Source organism: Trachemys scripta, chromosome 13, assembly GCF_013100865.1.
Source record: "Trachemys scripta elegans isolate TJP31775 chromosome 13, CAS_Tse_1.0, whole genome shotgun sequence".
NCBI lineage: Eukaryota > Metazoa > Chordata > Testudines > Emydidae > Trachemys > Trachemys scripta.
The window spans coordinates 10,466,923-10,482,292 of NC_048310.1; the positions used below are offsets into that span (position 1 = coordinate 10,466,923).

Here is a 15,370-nt window from a genome sequence, read left to right on the forward strand (position 1 = left end):
CTTGGAGAAAAGAGCAATAAATTATGGGTTTATGGCTTTTTGTTGCTTTCATTGTTTGGATATTTGCTCTTAGTTGAAGCAGATGGAAGAAGTCTTCAGGGGATACTCAGCATTGGAATGGTTTAGTGGCAAGAACTACCAGCTGTAGTGAGAATTTCTGTTATTACCACTGAGTTGTTGTTGACCTCCCGAGCATAACCAAATGGTTAGCAAAGACAAGGACTCAGACATTCATATCAAGACTACTCAAATCAGCTGAACATGACTAATGAAGGAAACTAGACAAAGGACAGGAAGGGAAAATAGGTCTTTTGAAAAAGGACTCACAAGAACATAAGGTTTTTATGTGCACTGACTCAAATTATAAGAAGTGCAGGGAAAGAAACACATCTGGAGAAGCAGTGAAGTGCTTTTGTATTCGCCCTCCCCTCCCAATTTCATACGGGTTGAACAATCATTTCTATTCATAAAGTCTTTCCTGTATTTATACAAGTGTTTTTTGGCTGCTTTCAGATAATAAAGCATGCACTGTGTTGGTTCATGTACCACTGAAATGAGTTTATCTGTAGATTAAATAGACAACTTCCTGTATTTCATGACCTTGGCGGAGAGAAACAAAGCAATGAACTCACCCTTCAAAAGCGGAGATAAATGTAAAACTCTGCTGCCTACTGCGATGCAGTATATTCTACTCTAATTATGTGATAAGTGGACGGACTCTGTGTTGTACATATTTTGCAGAAGTTCCTGAACAAAGTGCTCATACTGGTTTCACAGATAGCTAATGGAAAGCCACATGAATACAAATTATTATGTGCACATATGAATTTGGAGGAATATGAGAAGCACTGATCTTCCAAATGCTATTTTACCCTACGTTCCTCTTTGTTTTACTCGATGCAGAGAATAAGTATAGCCTGGTCCCATTACATTTTACCAGTCCCATTTGGACCACTATAGCTGAATGTTTGTCACTGTACTCATTATGGGCTCAATCCTGCATGGCACTGAGCATTCCTTGTAGGTAGGGATCATCTTCAACTCCTCCTGACTCCAAAGGGAATTCAACACCTAGGTGCTCTTGAAAACCCCACTAGGCCCCCATCTGCATAGGTAGGTGCCTAAAGACCTTTGGAAATCTGGCTGTAAGTGCTGAAGTCACTTTTGAAAATGAGAGTTAGACTCCTAAGTCATGTAGATGCTTTTGAAAATTTTACCCAGTGGCTTGTAAATTGCACTAAAGATTGGATTGCAAATTAGGAAAACCCTTAATTGTTTGGACTTTAATACCTACTCCACAGAAAAGGCTAAATATTAAACATTACAGCAAATAGTATAGTTTGAATCAGACTATTAACATTAATTTAAATAATGTAGGATTTTCTTCTTTTTGTTTTGCAGTGAGTTTATAATGCATGCATACTTAATTTAGAGAAAATATAATAATCACAATTTCCTCACAGGGATCTGATAAACAGCCCTCAATGTGACTAATAGACACTTTGTAAACTAAACTAATAGGAACTTTGTAAATGGAATCTAGCTACAAGAACACGTATGCATCTGCAGCTTTGCCCCAGGCACAGACATGAAAGAACACAAATAAACCAATTATGGGACTACCTAATCTCTTTTGTGTTCGACAAATTTGTTGCACAAAGGGCTGTGTAAAAATATTTGCAGCACAGGTAAAATCAGCAAAAAATTATGAAAAGAAAAAGAAAAGGTATTACATTCTGAGCTATCACTATGCCTGCCCCATCAATGATCCAGCCTCCTCATGGCAGCCAGATCAAAATTTGACAATTTTACCTATATTTTTCCTTCCAACAGATTATAATTATTAAATCTCAGGGACTAAAGCATAAACATAAAAGCAGATTCTTAGGTAGGCCATGACAGTCTAGGAGGAGGGATATCCTGCCATGCCCAGTTCCTTCCCTTGTGCTCACAAGGATCCCCAGAAGTCATGGAGCTCAAGGTAGAATAAAAATGGTAGACATGTACCTTTCCCTTGTCCCTTTTTGGTCCTGCTTTGAGTGTGGCTTGGCTGGACCCAAAGATGGGAGCCAAGGTGGAATTACATTATGAAAAGTAACTGAGGGTCCTGTGGCACCTTTAAGACTAACAGAAATAAGTGTGTAATGTAGATCTCCTGTCTTATTTTAGTAAAGTCCATTTGTGTGGACACATTTGTGACACATAAATGGACTTTACTAAAATAAGACAGGAGATCTACATTACATACTTACTTCTGTTAGTCTTAAAGGTGCCACAGGACCCTCTGTTACTTTTTACAGATTCAGACTAACACGGCTATCCCCCTGATTATGAAAAGTGACTGTGTAAAAATGGCACCTACTTACTCCACTGACTTGCTTCATGTGTGTATTCAGAGCCTCACCTAATTGTTTTTTATACTTCTGCAATCCCTGAGGGAGAGGGTCCTGGAGTCCATTCCATCTCCCTTATCACCCACAGAATTGCTAGTTTCCAAATACAAGGCCTTACTTATCAGCACAACCTTCCCGTCCTTCTCTCCCCTCCTTTTCTCCCCCCACCCCGAAGAGAATGGGTTTGCCTGGGTGTAATTAAAGGCAGAATTTGACCTGCAGAATCTTTATTACTGTTGACAACGTGCCAGGAGGAAAGCACCAGGCTTGATTTTTAGATCTGAACTGCGTTTTGTAAAGTGGTGCTTTTTTCATTTGTCAACTGAGCAAATCTGATCAAAGTCACAGAGACCCAACAGACCTGGAACCCGATAATGCCATGGTTCAGAGTATTTTTTTTTCGAACGAAAGTATTTTATGATACCATAGTCTGTTGAGAGAGTTTAATTATAATCCATTATCTCTATCATATTATTGTTCCTACAGTGTTAATAAATAATAATGATAGTGAGATATTTCATTTAACCTCATCTTTTACTTGAAATGCTATTCTATCCATTTAACTGATGAGTAAATGGAGACCAGAGAAATATATTGACTTGGTTTATCCTGAACTGTGTAAAAAATCCAAGATTCCCAACTCCCTGTCCATTGTTCTAACCGCTAGATGGAGTTTTCAATCCATTCTGAGCAGACAACTAAACTAGTTAGCAAGATACCAAGGGACCATCTCATGAATCCATTCTGAGCTCTACGACATTTATCCAGCAAAACGGGATATAAGGAGACTTGAGACACCATACAGAAAGTTATTTTGTGCTTTATTTGATATCTATGTTTGAAGAATCAGTCACATTTTATATTAAGGTTCCACTTATAAATGGTTTATTAAAAGGTTAATACATGATTTATGGATGCCATAAGCATGTTATAGAGATGAGTCGTATGTGTCACAACAGGTTATAAGTGTGATGGCCACCATCTTGGCTGACATCAGTGATTGAGCCAGAAACTTCCAGAGTTGAAAGCATGAATATCTAAAGCTTAAGCCAAAGAACCAGGCTCTCTAAGTAGGGCTCTACAAGATTCATAGTCCTTGTGGATAAGTGAAGGAGGGAGACATGTATCACATCCTCACCAGTGAGTTACCATAAGCCCATAATTATAAATATGGTTGTAAATCATGGTTATAAGCAACTGATTGACTTAGTGGAGTCTATGACAATTGATAATCATTTATGAAAACATCAATTAATCATTTATTAACCCTTTATAACCTATTTATAAATGGATCTTTAACGTAAAGTGTGACCAAATAATCTCTCTCTTGGAGGCACAGTTTAGTTAACAAGGATAAAATGTTGCTATTTTTCACAGTGGGAATGTTTCATTAAAACTAAGGAGAGATTTACTTTATTTGTGTTTGAGCATGAGTCAGGGAGGGATACAGATATCTTTCTCTCTCTCTCTCTCTCTCTTTTTTTTAAACATGGACAATTTATTCTAAAGACAGTCACTTCTTAAGTACATAAATAAAAAAAGAAATTTCCCAAAGTTGAGTTCCCTGATGCCATAGAACTCTGAGTGTTTAAATGATTTAACATTCTGGAAATCGAGTAGATTGAAGGTGGGGTTGGAAGGGAGAGAGAGAGAGAGAGAGAGATAATATATGGAAGAGAGCAAAGAGAACTGATCCTCACTTGGCCAAAACTTCTATATAAATTATCCCCACAAGGTCTCTCCGTGGATTCTCCCTCGGCCATGTGCAAGTGGCTGTGGGCGGTAACCTCACGGCAGATGCCACCTCTCCCCAAGGCCCTGCAGAAGGTACTTTGCTGGTTCCAGAACCCTGTGGGGGGACAGGATGGGTACTGGGTGGTCAGCAGCACACTGTTTCCCCCCCTCGCCCCAGAGCTTATGAAGGAAAGCTAAGGCAGCCTTCCCATGCAGTGTCCTTCCTTTAAGAACGTGCCCGAGACAGCAGTAGCCAGAGGAAGGACTTGGCAATGTGGTTCCAATGGAATCACACTACTGCAGAGGCACAGGGACATCTGTTGATTCTTTGGGGTGCATGGGAAGTGGCTTCTACACCCCATTTTCTTAGGGGAGGGAGAACAAACCCCTGACACCACTTCTGTGATGGAACCACCTGGGACAACACATCTTGATATTTCTTCTATTGACTCTTTGGGCAGCAGCATGCTGACCTCTTGCCAGAATCAATGGTGTTAGAACAAAGATATTATAGAGATGGATTAGCCTGCTTATAGCTTTGTAGCAGATGTTTCACCGCTAGCTCCTTATCACACTCTACCAACAGTGACATTAACCATAGGCTAGCATGCATGCATCGCAGGTGCACAACACTGCAGTGCTCTGTCACCAACTGTTACACAGTGGCTCAGAAAAAAAATCATGTATTTTCTGAATGCACTGAGTATATAAATAACTCCCAGCACCATTAGCAATCACTCAGTCTAAGTAATGCATTGCCAAGCTGTTTGAATATCCTACAGTAGGCAAGGAAGTTGTCAGATTTTCCAAAAAGATCTATTACTGCACTTCCCTTTGGTTCATTATTTACTTTCTGACTGGCACTCCCTTAGTACTGTACAAAAGTTGAGCCCCATATCTTAACTTTCTTTGGAAAAAAGGCCAAATGTTCTTCATGACACAGAACTATATCTTTGTGTACAGTAATAACCCTCAAAATTCCATTAAAAAATCCGCTAACATTAAACAAGCCAGTTTTTCAGAGCTCCCAGGAAGAAAATCACCACAAAATCTGCAAGCACTTCTATCTATATGCACTATTATTGTGCATCTGGGCAATCACCTATGAAACTGGTGAGCCATTAAACGTCTTGTGTACACATCTGCTACCTTGTTTGAACATTTTTGGAGAAACTTCTGAAATTTTGTCCTTAAGTTTCCGGTCAAGACCAAATACCATATACCTGCAAAATGCTATATTTAGGCATTTAAATTGCAATTAGATAAACCTATGGAAAGTATGCGGTGGAGTTTGAGAGTTTGCTGTTGAGAAGCTACCTTTTGGGCCTACATTTCTTGAGTGTCTGCTACTTCCGCTCAGATACAATGGTGATCTGCGGGGTATAAGGACATGCATCAAATGGAATAGGTCACATATTTTAAGATAGTTGTATTTTGATGCTGGATTAATAGTTCACAAGCATTTTCATTTTTGGCTTGATCTCACCAAGTGCTGAGTAGTCAGACCCAATCCATCGAAGTATTTGGCACATGCTTTATTTCAAGGACTTGACTTGTCCTACTGAATTCAATGGGAGCACTTTTCTGGATCAGGGCCACAATGTTCAGCACCTTGCATGACTGAGCCCTAAAAACATCATGAGGGCAAAGTGTTGCCTTTTCCCTCCATAAACATTAAGGTCATGTTCGCAGCAGAATGGCATAGTTCTCCGACACAAGGAAAGAGGCTGGAGGCAGGCTTCTGTCTGAGGAATCAGCATCCACATCATAGGGAATTTAGGGAGGAGCCAGGGGAGGAGCTGAAAGAACTGCAGCTATCAGATTTACTGGCTAAAACACCCAGGAGCGAGGAGAAAATGACTATGGTGACTACTGCAATACTGTGTGCACAGCAGAGGCTGAGGATGAAGAAGATAAAGAAGTATGGATTGGATGAATGGACTATAAGGTGGATAGAAAGCTGGCTAGATTGTCGGGCTCAACAGTGATCAATGGCTCAATGTCTAGTTGGTAGTCGGTATCAAGTGGAGTGCCTCAGGGGTCAGTCCTGGGGCCAGTTTTGTTCAACATCTTCATTAATGATCTGGATGATAGGATAGATTGCACCCTCAGCAAGTTGGCAGATGACACTAAGCTTGGGGGAGAGGTAGATATGCTGGAGGGTAGGGAAAGGGTCCACAGTGACCTAGGCAAATTGAAGGATTGGGCCAAAAGAAATCTGAAGAGGTTCAACAAGGACAAGTGCAGAGTCCTGTACTTAGGATGGAAAAATCTCATGCACTGCTACAGGCTGGGGACTGACTGGCTAAGTGGCAGTTCTGCAGAAAAGAAATTGGGGATTACAGTGGACGAGAAGCTGGATATGAGTCAGCGGTGTGCCCTTGTTGCCAAGAAGGCTAACGGCATATTGGGCTGCATTAGTGGGAGAATTGCCAGCAGATTGAGGAAAGTGATTATTCCCCTCTATTTGGCACTGGTGAAGCCACACCTGGGGTATTGTGTCCAGTTTTGGCCCCCTCACTACAGAAAGGATGTGGACAAATTGGAGAAAGTCCAATGGAGGGCAACAAAAATGATTAGGGGGCTGGGGAACAATATTTATGAGGAGAGGCTGAGGGAAATGGGCTTATTTAGTCTGAAGAAGAGAAGAGTGAGGGGGGAATTTGATAGCAGCCTTCAACTACCTGAAGGCGGGTTCCAAAAAGGATGGAGCTCTGCTGTTCTCAGTGGTAGCAGATGAGAGAACAAGGAGTAATGGTCTCAAGTTGCAGTGGGGGAGGTCTAGGTTGGATACTAGGAAAAACTATTTCACTAGGAGGATGGTGAAGCACTGGAGTGGGTTACCTAGAGAGGTAGTGGAATCTCTATCCTTAGAGGTTTTTAAGGCCTACCTTGACAAAGCCCTGGCTGGGGTGATTTAGTTGGGGTTGGTCCTGCTTTGAGCAGGGGATTGGACTAGATGACCTCCTGAGGTCTCTTCCAACCCTAATATTCTAGGATTCTATGACGATGATTCTGTCCAGCCAGCCTACAATAAGACCACTGAACAAAGCCCAGTTTAAATGTGATTTGAATAGGTGTCCAAAAATTTGGCCGTTAAGGATTAATTGCAAAAGTATGTAACTATTCAAGAATAGTTACAAAAACACTATTTGTGATATATACTGTAAAATCAGAGTTTATCAGGGGGCAGGCAGAAAGGGAAGAGATACCTCAGGCATCAAAACAAAAATCACCTTTAATGAACAGACAGACTCAAACAAAGCTGAGGTTGCTTTGCACTGGGGATTTACAGAAAACATCTGTTAAGCAATCTAGCGCATCTCAGAAACAGAAATGTAAACACTGGTTTCCAACTTAGGAGAAAGCAATAAAAATCTCTGGACTTCCAGTGAGGCAGCAAGAAAATAGAAATTGAAAACATTTTAAGGAACATTGTACAATCTTCCACTTTGTAGCTACACTGGAGAACCTGACATTGCACTAATGCAGTGTCCAGATTTTTTTACTAGGTACACACCAAACAACATTCACAACCAGATACATCTGTGGTATAACTCCATTGACTTCCATTGTGTCAGACCAGCAATGAATCTGGCCCTCAGAATTCACCAACGGAAAGTGAACATTTGAAACGTAGATTAATAGAGCTACCTTCACAACACCATGAAAAATAAAAGCAAAAGCTATTTCAGTAGAAATTATATTGTCAGATGATAAAGCAGGCCACTAAATATGTATTTGCTTCATAAAAGAGAAAGGGGACCGTTAGAAAATATCTTTAAACAGAAGGGAGATAGTTGGAAAAAAAATACATCAGTACTAAAAGAACCCATATAAAGCAGCCAATCTCAAAGTAAATAAAAGATGATAGCACTTCTAAATCAAATCATTATATTTATTGTATTTGAGCTTTCTGCCTCAAAAGCTATCCTGTAGAAGCCGTCTTTTCTTTTTTCCTTTCTCTTCTTTTAAGCATTATTGTTGTCAGCTGTGAGGAAAGTCTACTTATAACTATCTGGACCGAAATTCAAATGCAGTAATTATGGCACCTTAAACTAGTAACTCAAAGTAAGAGGCTTTCTTTTAACCATAGATTGCCATGATGGATTTTCGTCCCCTCCACATTTTTGAAGAAAAGGATATTTAATTATTGTAAAAGATGCCTGACTGGCAGTTCAGAGGTCGAAGCTCCACGTTTTTATACACAGAGTAAGTACACCACAGGTAGCAGCCATGCAAACATCTTCACACTACCCACCCCAAGCACCTGCAGAGGAATCACACAGGTGAGAAGTGCGGTTTGGTTTCTGGCTTAGATTTGCGAGAGCAGGCTTGGTGGGACTTGGGCAGGTACTTCAGTTCCACCATGTCTCAAGTCAACGAAAGTCCTGCACATCCGTAACAGCAAGCACATGCTTAAGTGCTTTCTGAACCAGGGCCTCTTTGCTGCCATTTCACGCCTGGTTTTTAAGACTGACTAGTCCAGGGGTCGGCAACGTTTGGCACATGGCTCGCCAGGGTAAGCACCCTAGCGGGCCAGGCCAGTTTATTTACCTGCTGACGCGGCAGGTTCGGCCGATCGCGGCCCTCACTAGCCACGGTTCGCCGTCCTGGGCCAATAGGGGCGGCGGGAAGCCGCGGCCAGCACATCCCTCACCCGCGCTGCTTCCCGCCACCCCTATTGGCCTGGGACGGCGAACCACGGTGAGTGGGGGCTGTGATCGGCCGAACCTGCCGCGTCAGCAGGTAAATAAACTGGCCCGGCCTGCTAGGGTGCTTCCCCTGGCGAGCCGTGTGCCAAACGTTGCCGGCCCCTGGACTAGTAGATCTAAATGCAGTGTTGCTTGATGGGATAGGACATTGCTAGAAACTGGAAAGAGACCACCAAAGGCCACCAAATTCAGACGGAAAAAAATACTTTCAGGTACTATTAAACAGACTGCATCTGTGTAGTAAATCTGATCTAGAAATGAAAGGGTCTGATTTAGGAATTATGAATATTTTTCTGAGCCATCCCGTCCACTGGCAACATTTACTTGAAATCCTGAAGGCGGCAGGTTGAAAAATCCCAGGCTTATGCTTGTTTTCAGAACTCAGCTTTACCAGGGCAGAGGATTTTTATTAGAAACTACTATTTTAAACTGTAATGAAAGGGATCAAAACAGGATACTTTAAAAAAAAAAAAAAAAAAAAAGAGGACAATAGGACTAAATAGGGAAACGAGGCAAAAGCATCTCAGATAAAGTGTAACAAACATATGATCTAAAGCCAAACTTTTCAAACCTGGGTGACTAAAGTTTGCTGCCTAAATCCATAGTTATAAATGCAAGTGGTCGGGTTTTCATGGAGATCAGGACCCACTGACTTATATGGAATTTGTAGGTGTTCAGAACTTCCCAGAAACAGACCGTTTTCATTCAGCTGAAAACGTTGTCCTAAACTACCAAAGATTATTAAAGCAAACCATAAGAATGGTTTCAAGAAAGACATGTAGTTATTTCTGGAGAAGAGGAGGATTGAGGGAAATGGTAGAAATTCAGGGAAGCAGGCATGTGAAAGCCTAATTAGTAGCAATGTTGAATAGAATGGCTTCCTATTCTTATCATATTGAGTCTTCTTATGTACTTCTAACTAGCAATGGGGAGCCTATGATTATACAACATTATATGCCTATTTTAACTAAAAGTCCTAATGAAATAGCTCTTACAGGGTTAAGGACCTGATCCAAAGAAATAATTATAACAGGATTAACAGCCTGATCAAAAGCCCCTATAAATTAAAGGAAAAGCTCCTTTTCACTTCAATAAGTTTTGGATCAGGCCCTAGAAACGGTTTGTGGTATTGTTTAGTGGCGCTCCGGTAAAAGCACCCTGCTGAAAGCAGCTAGTGTTGTTGGCATTTAGCACCACATTTTTACTGCCAAGAAAAGCTGTTTTGAATCCTTCTTGTTTTTCAGTCTGGTCCCTCAATCTTCAGTTGCTGACAGAATAATTATTAGAGTGAAATTTCTATCACTCTTTTGAAAACGAAACATTGCCAAGTGGATAAAATTAAACAGGGGGAAAAAACAAACAGCAGCAAGAAGAAAATAATAGTTTAATAATACAATTCCCCCCTCTCTTTCAAAATTATATTATATTCAGCATCTCTAGTGTTCACTTCCTACAATCTGGAAATATTCCTGTAAACTGCAGAAGTTTGTGAAACTTTTATAGCCAAATCTGGTGGTTTTGGGTGGAATTAGCCAGTGCTCCTAGGAGTCTTTTGCCCTTTTTGGACAACAGAGGTAGGAGGTAGAAAGGGAAGGATTTGGGAATGGCTTGTCTGAAGCCAGAGAGCTTTGTCATGACAGGGATAGAAGTTTAAAATGCCATCGTTCTACAGACAGGCAATGTCTTTTGTGTTTGTTTTTTTTCTTCTAGGCACTCAGTATTGTTCAATAGAATTCATCTTGCAGGGCAGAAAATTATCACACAGAACAGGTGAAATTTAAAAGGCATCAGGACCAGAGTTTCATTACCAAACTCTGAAAGCTGGCAGGTCTCAAAGGGAAAGTGCTGAAATTCATTGCCTTCATGACAAAACATGTTGATTTCAGCTGTGTGTCAGATTATCATATGGCCCAGAGCTAGGTTTACAGTGATGGGACTCCCCACTATGGGAGAAAGGAGGGAAATAGCTCTGTAGGCCTAATTTAGATATTATCTCATCACCCGCAGCCCATTTCTCTACAGTACTTTATGTTATAATGTTTGGGGTTTGGTTGTGTTCTGCTTTTGGAAATTATATTAAATGGTGTATGTAAGTGTACTGATATAAGGGAGGGAGAATTCATTAGATATATCCCCAGGGAAATTATGTCAAACTGAGCCCAAAAGCAGTAGGGTACAATGAGCAAAATTTAAAAAGGGAGAAAATGCTGAAGGATTCAGAGACCAAGGACTCTGTCCAAAGACCCTGAACACTGTCCAAGGATCCTCCAGTGCTCTGAGTTTTGTTTCCTGTGTATCAGTTTCCTGAAATCCATGTAAGCCAAAAGTGACTGGTTTTGCATAGGCAAGGTGGGTTAGGTAATATCTTTTACTGGACCAACTTCTGCTTGTGAAAGAGACAAACTTTCAAGCTTACACAGAGCTCTTCTTTAGGTCAGGTTTTGCTTAAGAAGATATACAAGGTGAGAAAAAAATGCTTTTAATCACTACTTTCCAAATAAAAGTTTGTCCTGGGCATGATGTTAAACTCCATCCTCCACTGCCTTGGGATACTTCTTGGTTGAAGAAAGGCTAAGGGATCTCACCCAGACAGAAAAGGTGGTCATGCTGAAGTGATAGGCAGTTAGCAGCTCTATCTAGGTTGTTCTGTGGCAGAAACTACAACCTCTATGTCACTGAGCGTCCAAACTCACTCTGACCTTTGGATTCTGGATCAGTGGTCTAAAGGGTGGACAACAAGTCTATGGTAGCCTTCGCTCCTCCATAACTTTGCCTAGGCATACGCGCCAAAAGTCTTGGCAAGACGATCGTAGGGATCTGAGAGAGGTGCATGGGGCAGCTACCAAGATTTCCAAGCAGCCCTGTATAGGAACGGCCTGCATGCGGCATGTGAGGGTGGCCCTAGAAAAGGTGGGTCAAAGTAGCTGAAATAAAGCTAACTATAGGTGTTCCCCTCCCTCATAAAATAATGCTATTTTATATTCGGAAAGAGAACTAAGTACAATTGGATGCAAAGATTAATAGAAGAAAACTGGCAAATTCTTACCTCTTTCTTGGTGAATTCTGGTGGGTGATCATTTTTGTCATCGATAACAATGGTAGCTGTCGCTGTGCCAGTTAATCCCACATCAAGACCAGCCATGTCCTTCGCTTCTATAATAAGCTCATACTTAGGGTTTTCCATCGTCTGAAAAAAAAATCGAGAGATCAAAAATTCAGTTTCCTCTCCTTCAGACATCAAGAGCAACAACACCACAACACAATTTGGTCTGATACAATATAGGACAAAAATGTATTTGAGCTACTGGTTTACTGAGAGAGTGTGGCTCTCCCCTGGGCTCCAGGGACCGGGAGGGCAAATGTTATCTGAAATACAATATGAAGCAAGGTATAATGGGTTTACGTTTGTGAACAGTGTATAGGCTACACAATTATTCAACTGTATGGTGAAATGGGACAGAAATTAAAATATTCCCAGGTTTTATGCATTTCAATGCACCAGTATTTGGTCACATGATTCGTTAATGTTATGATAGTTACATAATTAAATCCTAAAGTCACATACTGAATATAAACTCACACTTTCTTGTATTAAGCCTTATGTACTCTGCACATGCTATTTTAAGTGGTAATCCAAATATTCAGAAGTAACAGAAGTAGGAAAGCAATATCTAAAATATGTTATGGCTGGCACAAAAGAATTAGATATGGTGACATTAGTACGTTAGATCTATCTAACCATCCATGCATTCAGTTTTTATGCCATGCTCATCATCTGAGTACCTACCCATCAAAGAACTAGAGAGCACCAGGTCTCCATGCTGGTGCTGCAGCACAAACCCATTCTCAATTCCCACCCCACCCCAGCTTTCCAATGCTAGCCGTAACTTAAAAGCCAAAATTGGGCCCAGAGTGAATTCTGCATTAGGGGCAGCCATGGGGTTCTCAATTCACCTTTTGTGCTGGGCATGGAAGCATAGATGGTGGCCTGCCAGACAATAGGGTAATATTATATACTATCAAATGGAATTACTATTCAGTGCCTGAACCTGCTCGCATTGAACTCATAAACCATTTTGACAGGTTTCAGAGGGGTAGCGGTGTTAGTCTGTATCAGCAAAAAACAATGAGGAGTCCTTGTGGCACCTTAGAGACTAACAAATTTATTTGGGCATAAGCTTTCATGGGCTATAACCCACTTCGTCAGACGCATGGAGTGAAAAATACAGTAGGCAGGTATAAATAAACAGCACATGAAAAGATGGGAGTTGCCTAACCAAGCAGGGGGTCACTGACTTCAATGGAGGCAGGAATGGGCCCTTCTTAAAATGAGTATTTTCCCCACTTGTATGATGGTCTCGTGTGGGACCATCTGTCTATCAACCATCTGTGTTGCATTGTCCATGGAGAACAAAGATGGAGAGGTGCTGTAGTCATCTTTAATGTTATGTAGTAGGAATATCTTGCATGCTCAATAGCTGTTGTTCAAACATGTATCTGGAGTGCTGTCATAAAGGGAGCCAATTGGTTCTGAGTTCCATGCTGCAGAGAAAACAAATGCCTCCCCCATCTCCTCCAAATACCATCACTGCCTTGTGCAGCAGAAATATAGAGGCAGGGAGGAGACTTGCCCCCCATCAATTAGCCCCCTGCCATTTAGAATTTAAAAAGCCTCTTTTTGACTATTGTTTAGCAGGCCAAACTCCCAGGGCAGCCACTTTGCAGCTAAGAGCTCACTGCAGGGGTCCTCCAAATTATACATTGTGCAGCCCATTTTATACAAGATAACCTTTCATGGGGATTTTCCCTTGCCAAGCCCCAAGCCCCCATGTTGTGGCTCTCAAAACATCTGCAGGCCACCAGCAAAGGTTCCAAAGGCAACGTATCAATACCATGGCTCAGTAAGAAACTTGCCGTTCAGGCAGCCCAAACTAGAAGAGATGCTAAACACTGAAAACATAGTTTTGTAGAAAACCTTCAGCTACTGAGCCTTAAAATCCCACCTATCCTGCAAGAGGTGCGTGCCCTTTCAGATAGAAACTAAATGTTATGCTGGATGGCAGAAAACCCCCTACTGGGATTTTAAGGCTCCAGGATGGTATATAATTGTACATATAGCAATCTCACTTCAGTGGTGATGACTCAGTGAATGAGCTTGAACGTATAAGGCTGGGCAAAATTCACAGAATTTCATTTAAAAATGTTCTCTGTTTCTTTTCAAGTTGTATTGGAACCTTCCCCTCAAATTCAGCTTTCTTCATTATTTTGAAAAAAAAAATGGCTATTATTGTGTAGAAAACTTGCAAAATCGTGTCTTATTGCATGTTTTATAAGCTGACTTAGCTGGAAAAATAGATCTATTTATGCTCAAAATGGGTCATTTTTTTTGTTTGAAAGCTGGCCCATTTTCCATTGAAAAGGAGTCCATTAGTGGTAGGAAATTGTGCATGTCTCAGCAGAAATTTCCACGACAAGAGTCCAGTTTTCAAGCTCACACTGAAATGTGTAAAACATTGAGCTTTGAGTCGCATTTCGTATTATTATGAATACTTCACACTTCTTTGCAGTGCAGCAGTTTATACATCTAGTCCTGTCACCCAAATATGTACGGTGTTAGAAAAAAAGCAACTCCTGGCATATCCTAACCGAGAGAAGAAGTGTGATCCAATTAGATTCCCTTTACACTAAAATATTGCTTTTGAGGTTCTTTTCAGCATTTCTCATATTTCTAGAATTTAATAGCTCAACTTACTAGTTCGTACTTATTAGCAGCTAACTGTGCCTATGTGATTGTAAAGTATATTTAAGAGACATCTTTTTTTTTTCTCTCTCCAGTAAAAAGTCCCTTTGAAGTTGTTAAGGACATACAAACAAATAGTAATACTTAGCTTCTCTCTAATAGCTTTCATTTGATAAGTGCCTTGCAAACATTATCTAATTATAAACAGCCCACTAGCATAGGAGGATCCTCGGCTGGGAAATCCGGTTGATGTAAGACCTTTTACCCTATGGGAGTAAGCCACAGCATAGCTCTGAATCAGGACCTATATTTTATGCTGTTAAATAATATGAATATAAGCAACAGAAATTAACTCTGTGTGGGCTCTGGCAAGACAAGTAAGGGGAGGCCTTGTGAGCCAGTAATTTCCAGAGCATCACTCTCCTGGTTTCTGAAATTGTCAATGGTGATTTATAGGACATCTGCATAATTGAGGAGGAAGAATTGTTCCAGGTGCTGCAGGGAGAACAAACTAGGAGCAGTTATATGAAGTTGTACAAGGAGTAATTCAGCCTCAGATGGGGGGAGCGGGGGAGGGAAACAAACAAACAAAAAACCAAACCCAAAACACATTTTGCAGTACGACCTGTTTGACTACGGAACAACCTTTTCATCTGTGAAACTCTGTTGCTGGAGATATTCAAAGATGGTCTAGGTAAAACATTTATGAATATCAGCAAGGACAATAATGCAGATCTGTGGGGGTGGATGGGATTATTATCCATTTGTGTATGATTATATGGTTTAAA

At 40.9% G+C, this 15,370-nt stretch overlaps 1 protein-coding gene across 1 annotated transcript in view; it reads right to left on the minus strand.

Annotated features, from left to right (window-relative positions):
* CDH13 (cadherin 13) overlaps positions 1-15,370 on the minus strand; it is a 766,947-nt gene that overhangs the window by 116,463 nt on the left and 635,114 nt on the right. The window contains exon 8 of the mRNA XM_034788956.1: positions 11,889-12,029. Coding sequence (XP_034644847.1) covers positions 11,889-12,029 — 141 coding nt within the window. The remainder of the gene's footprint in view (positions 1-11,888; positions 12,030-15,370) is intronic.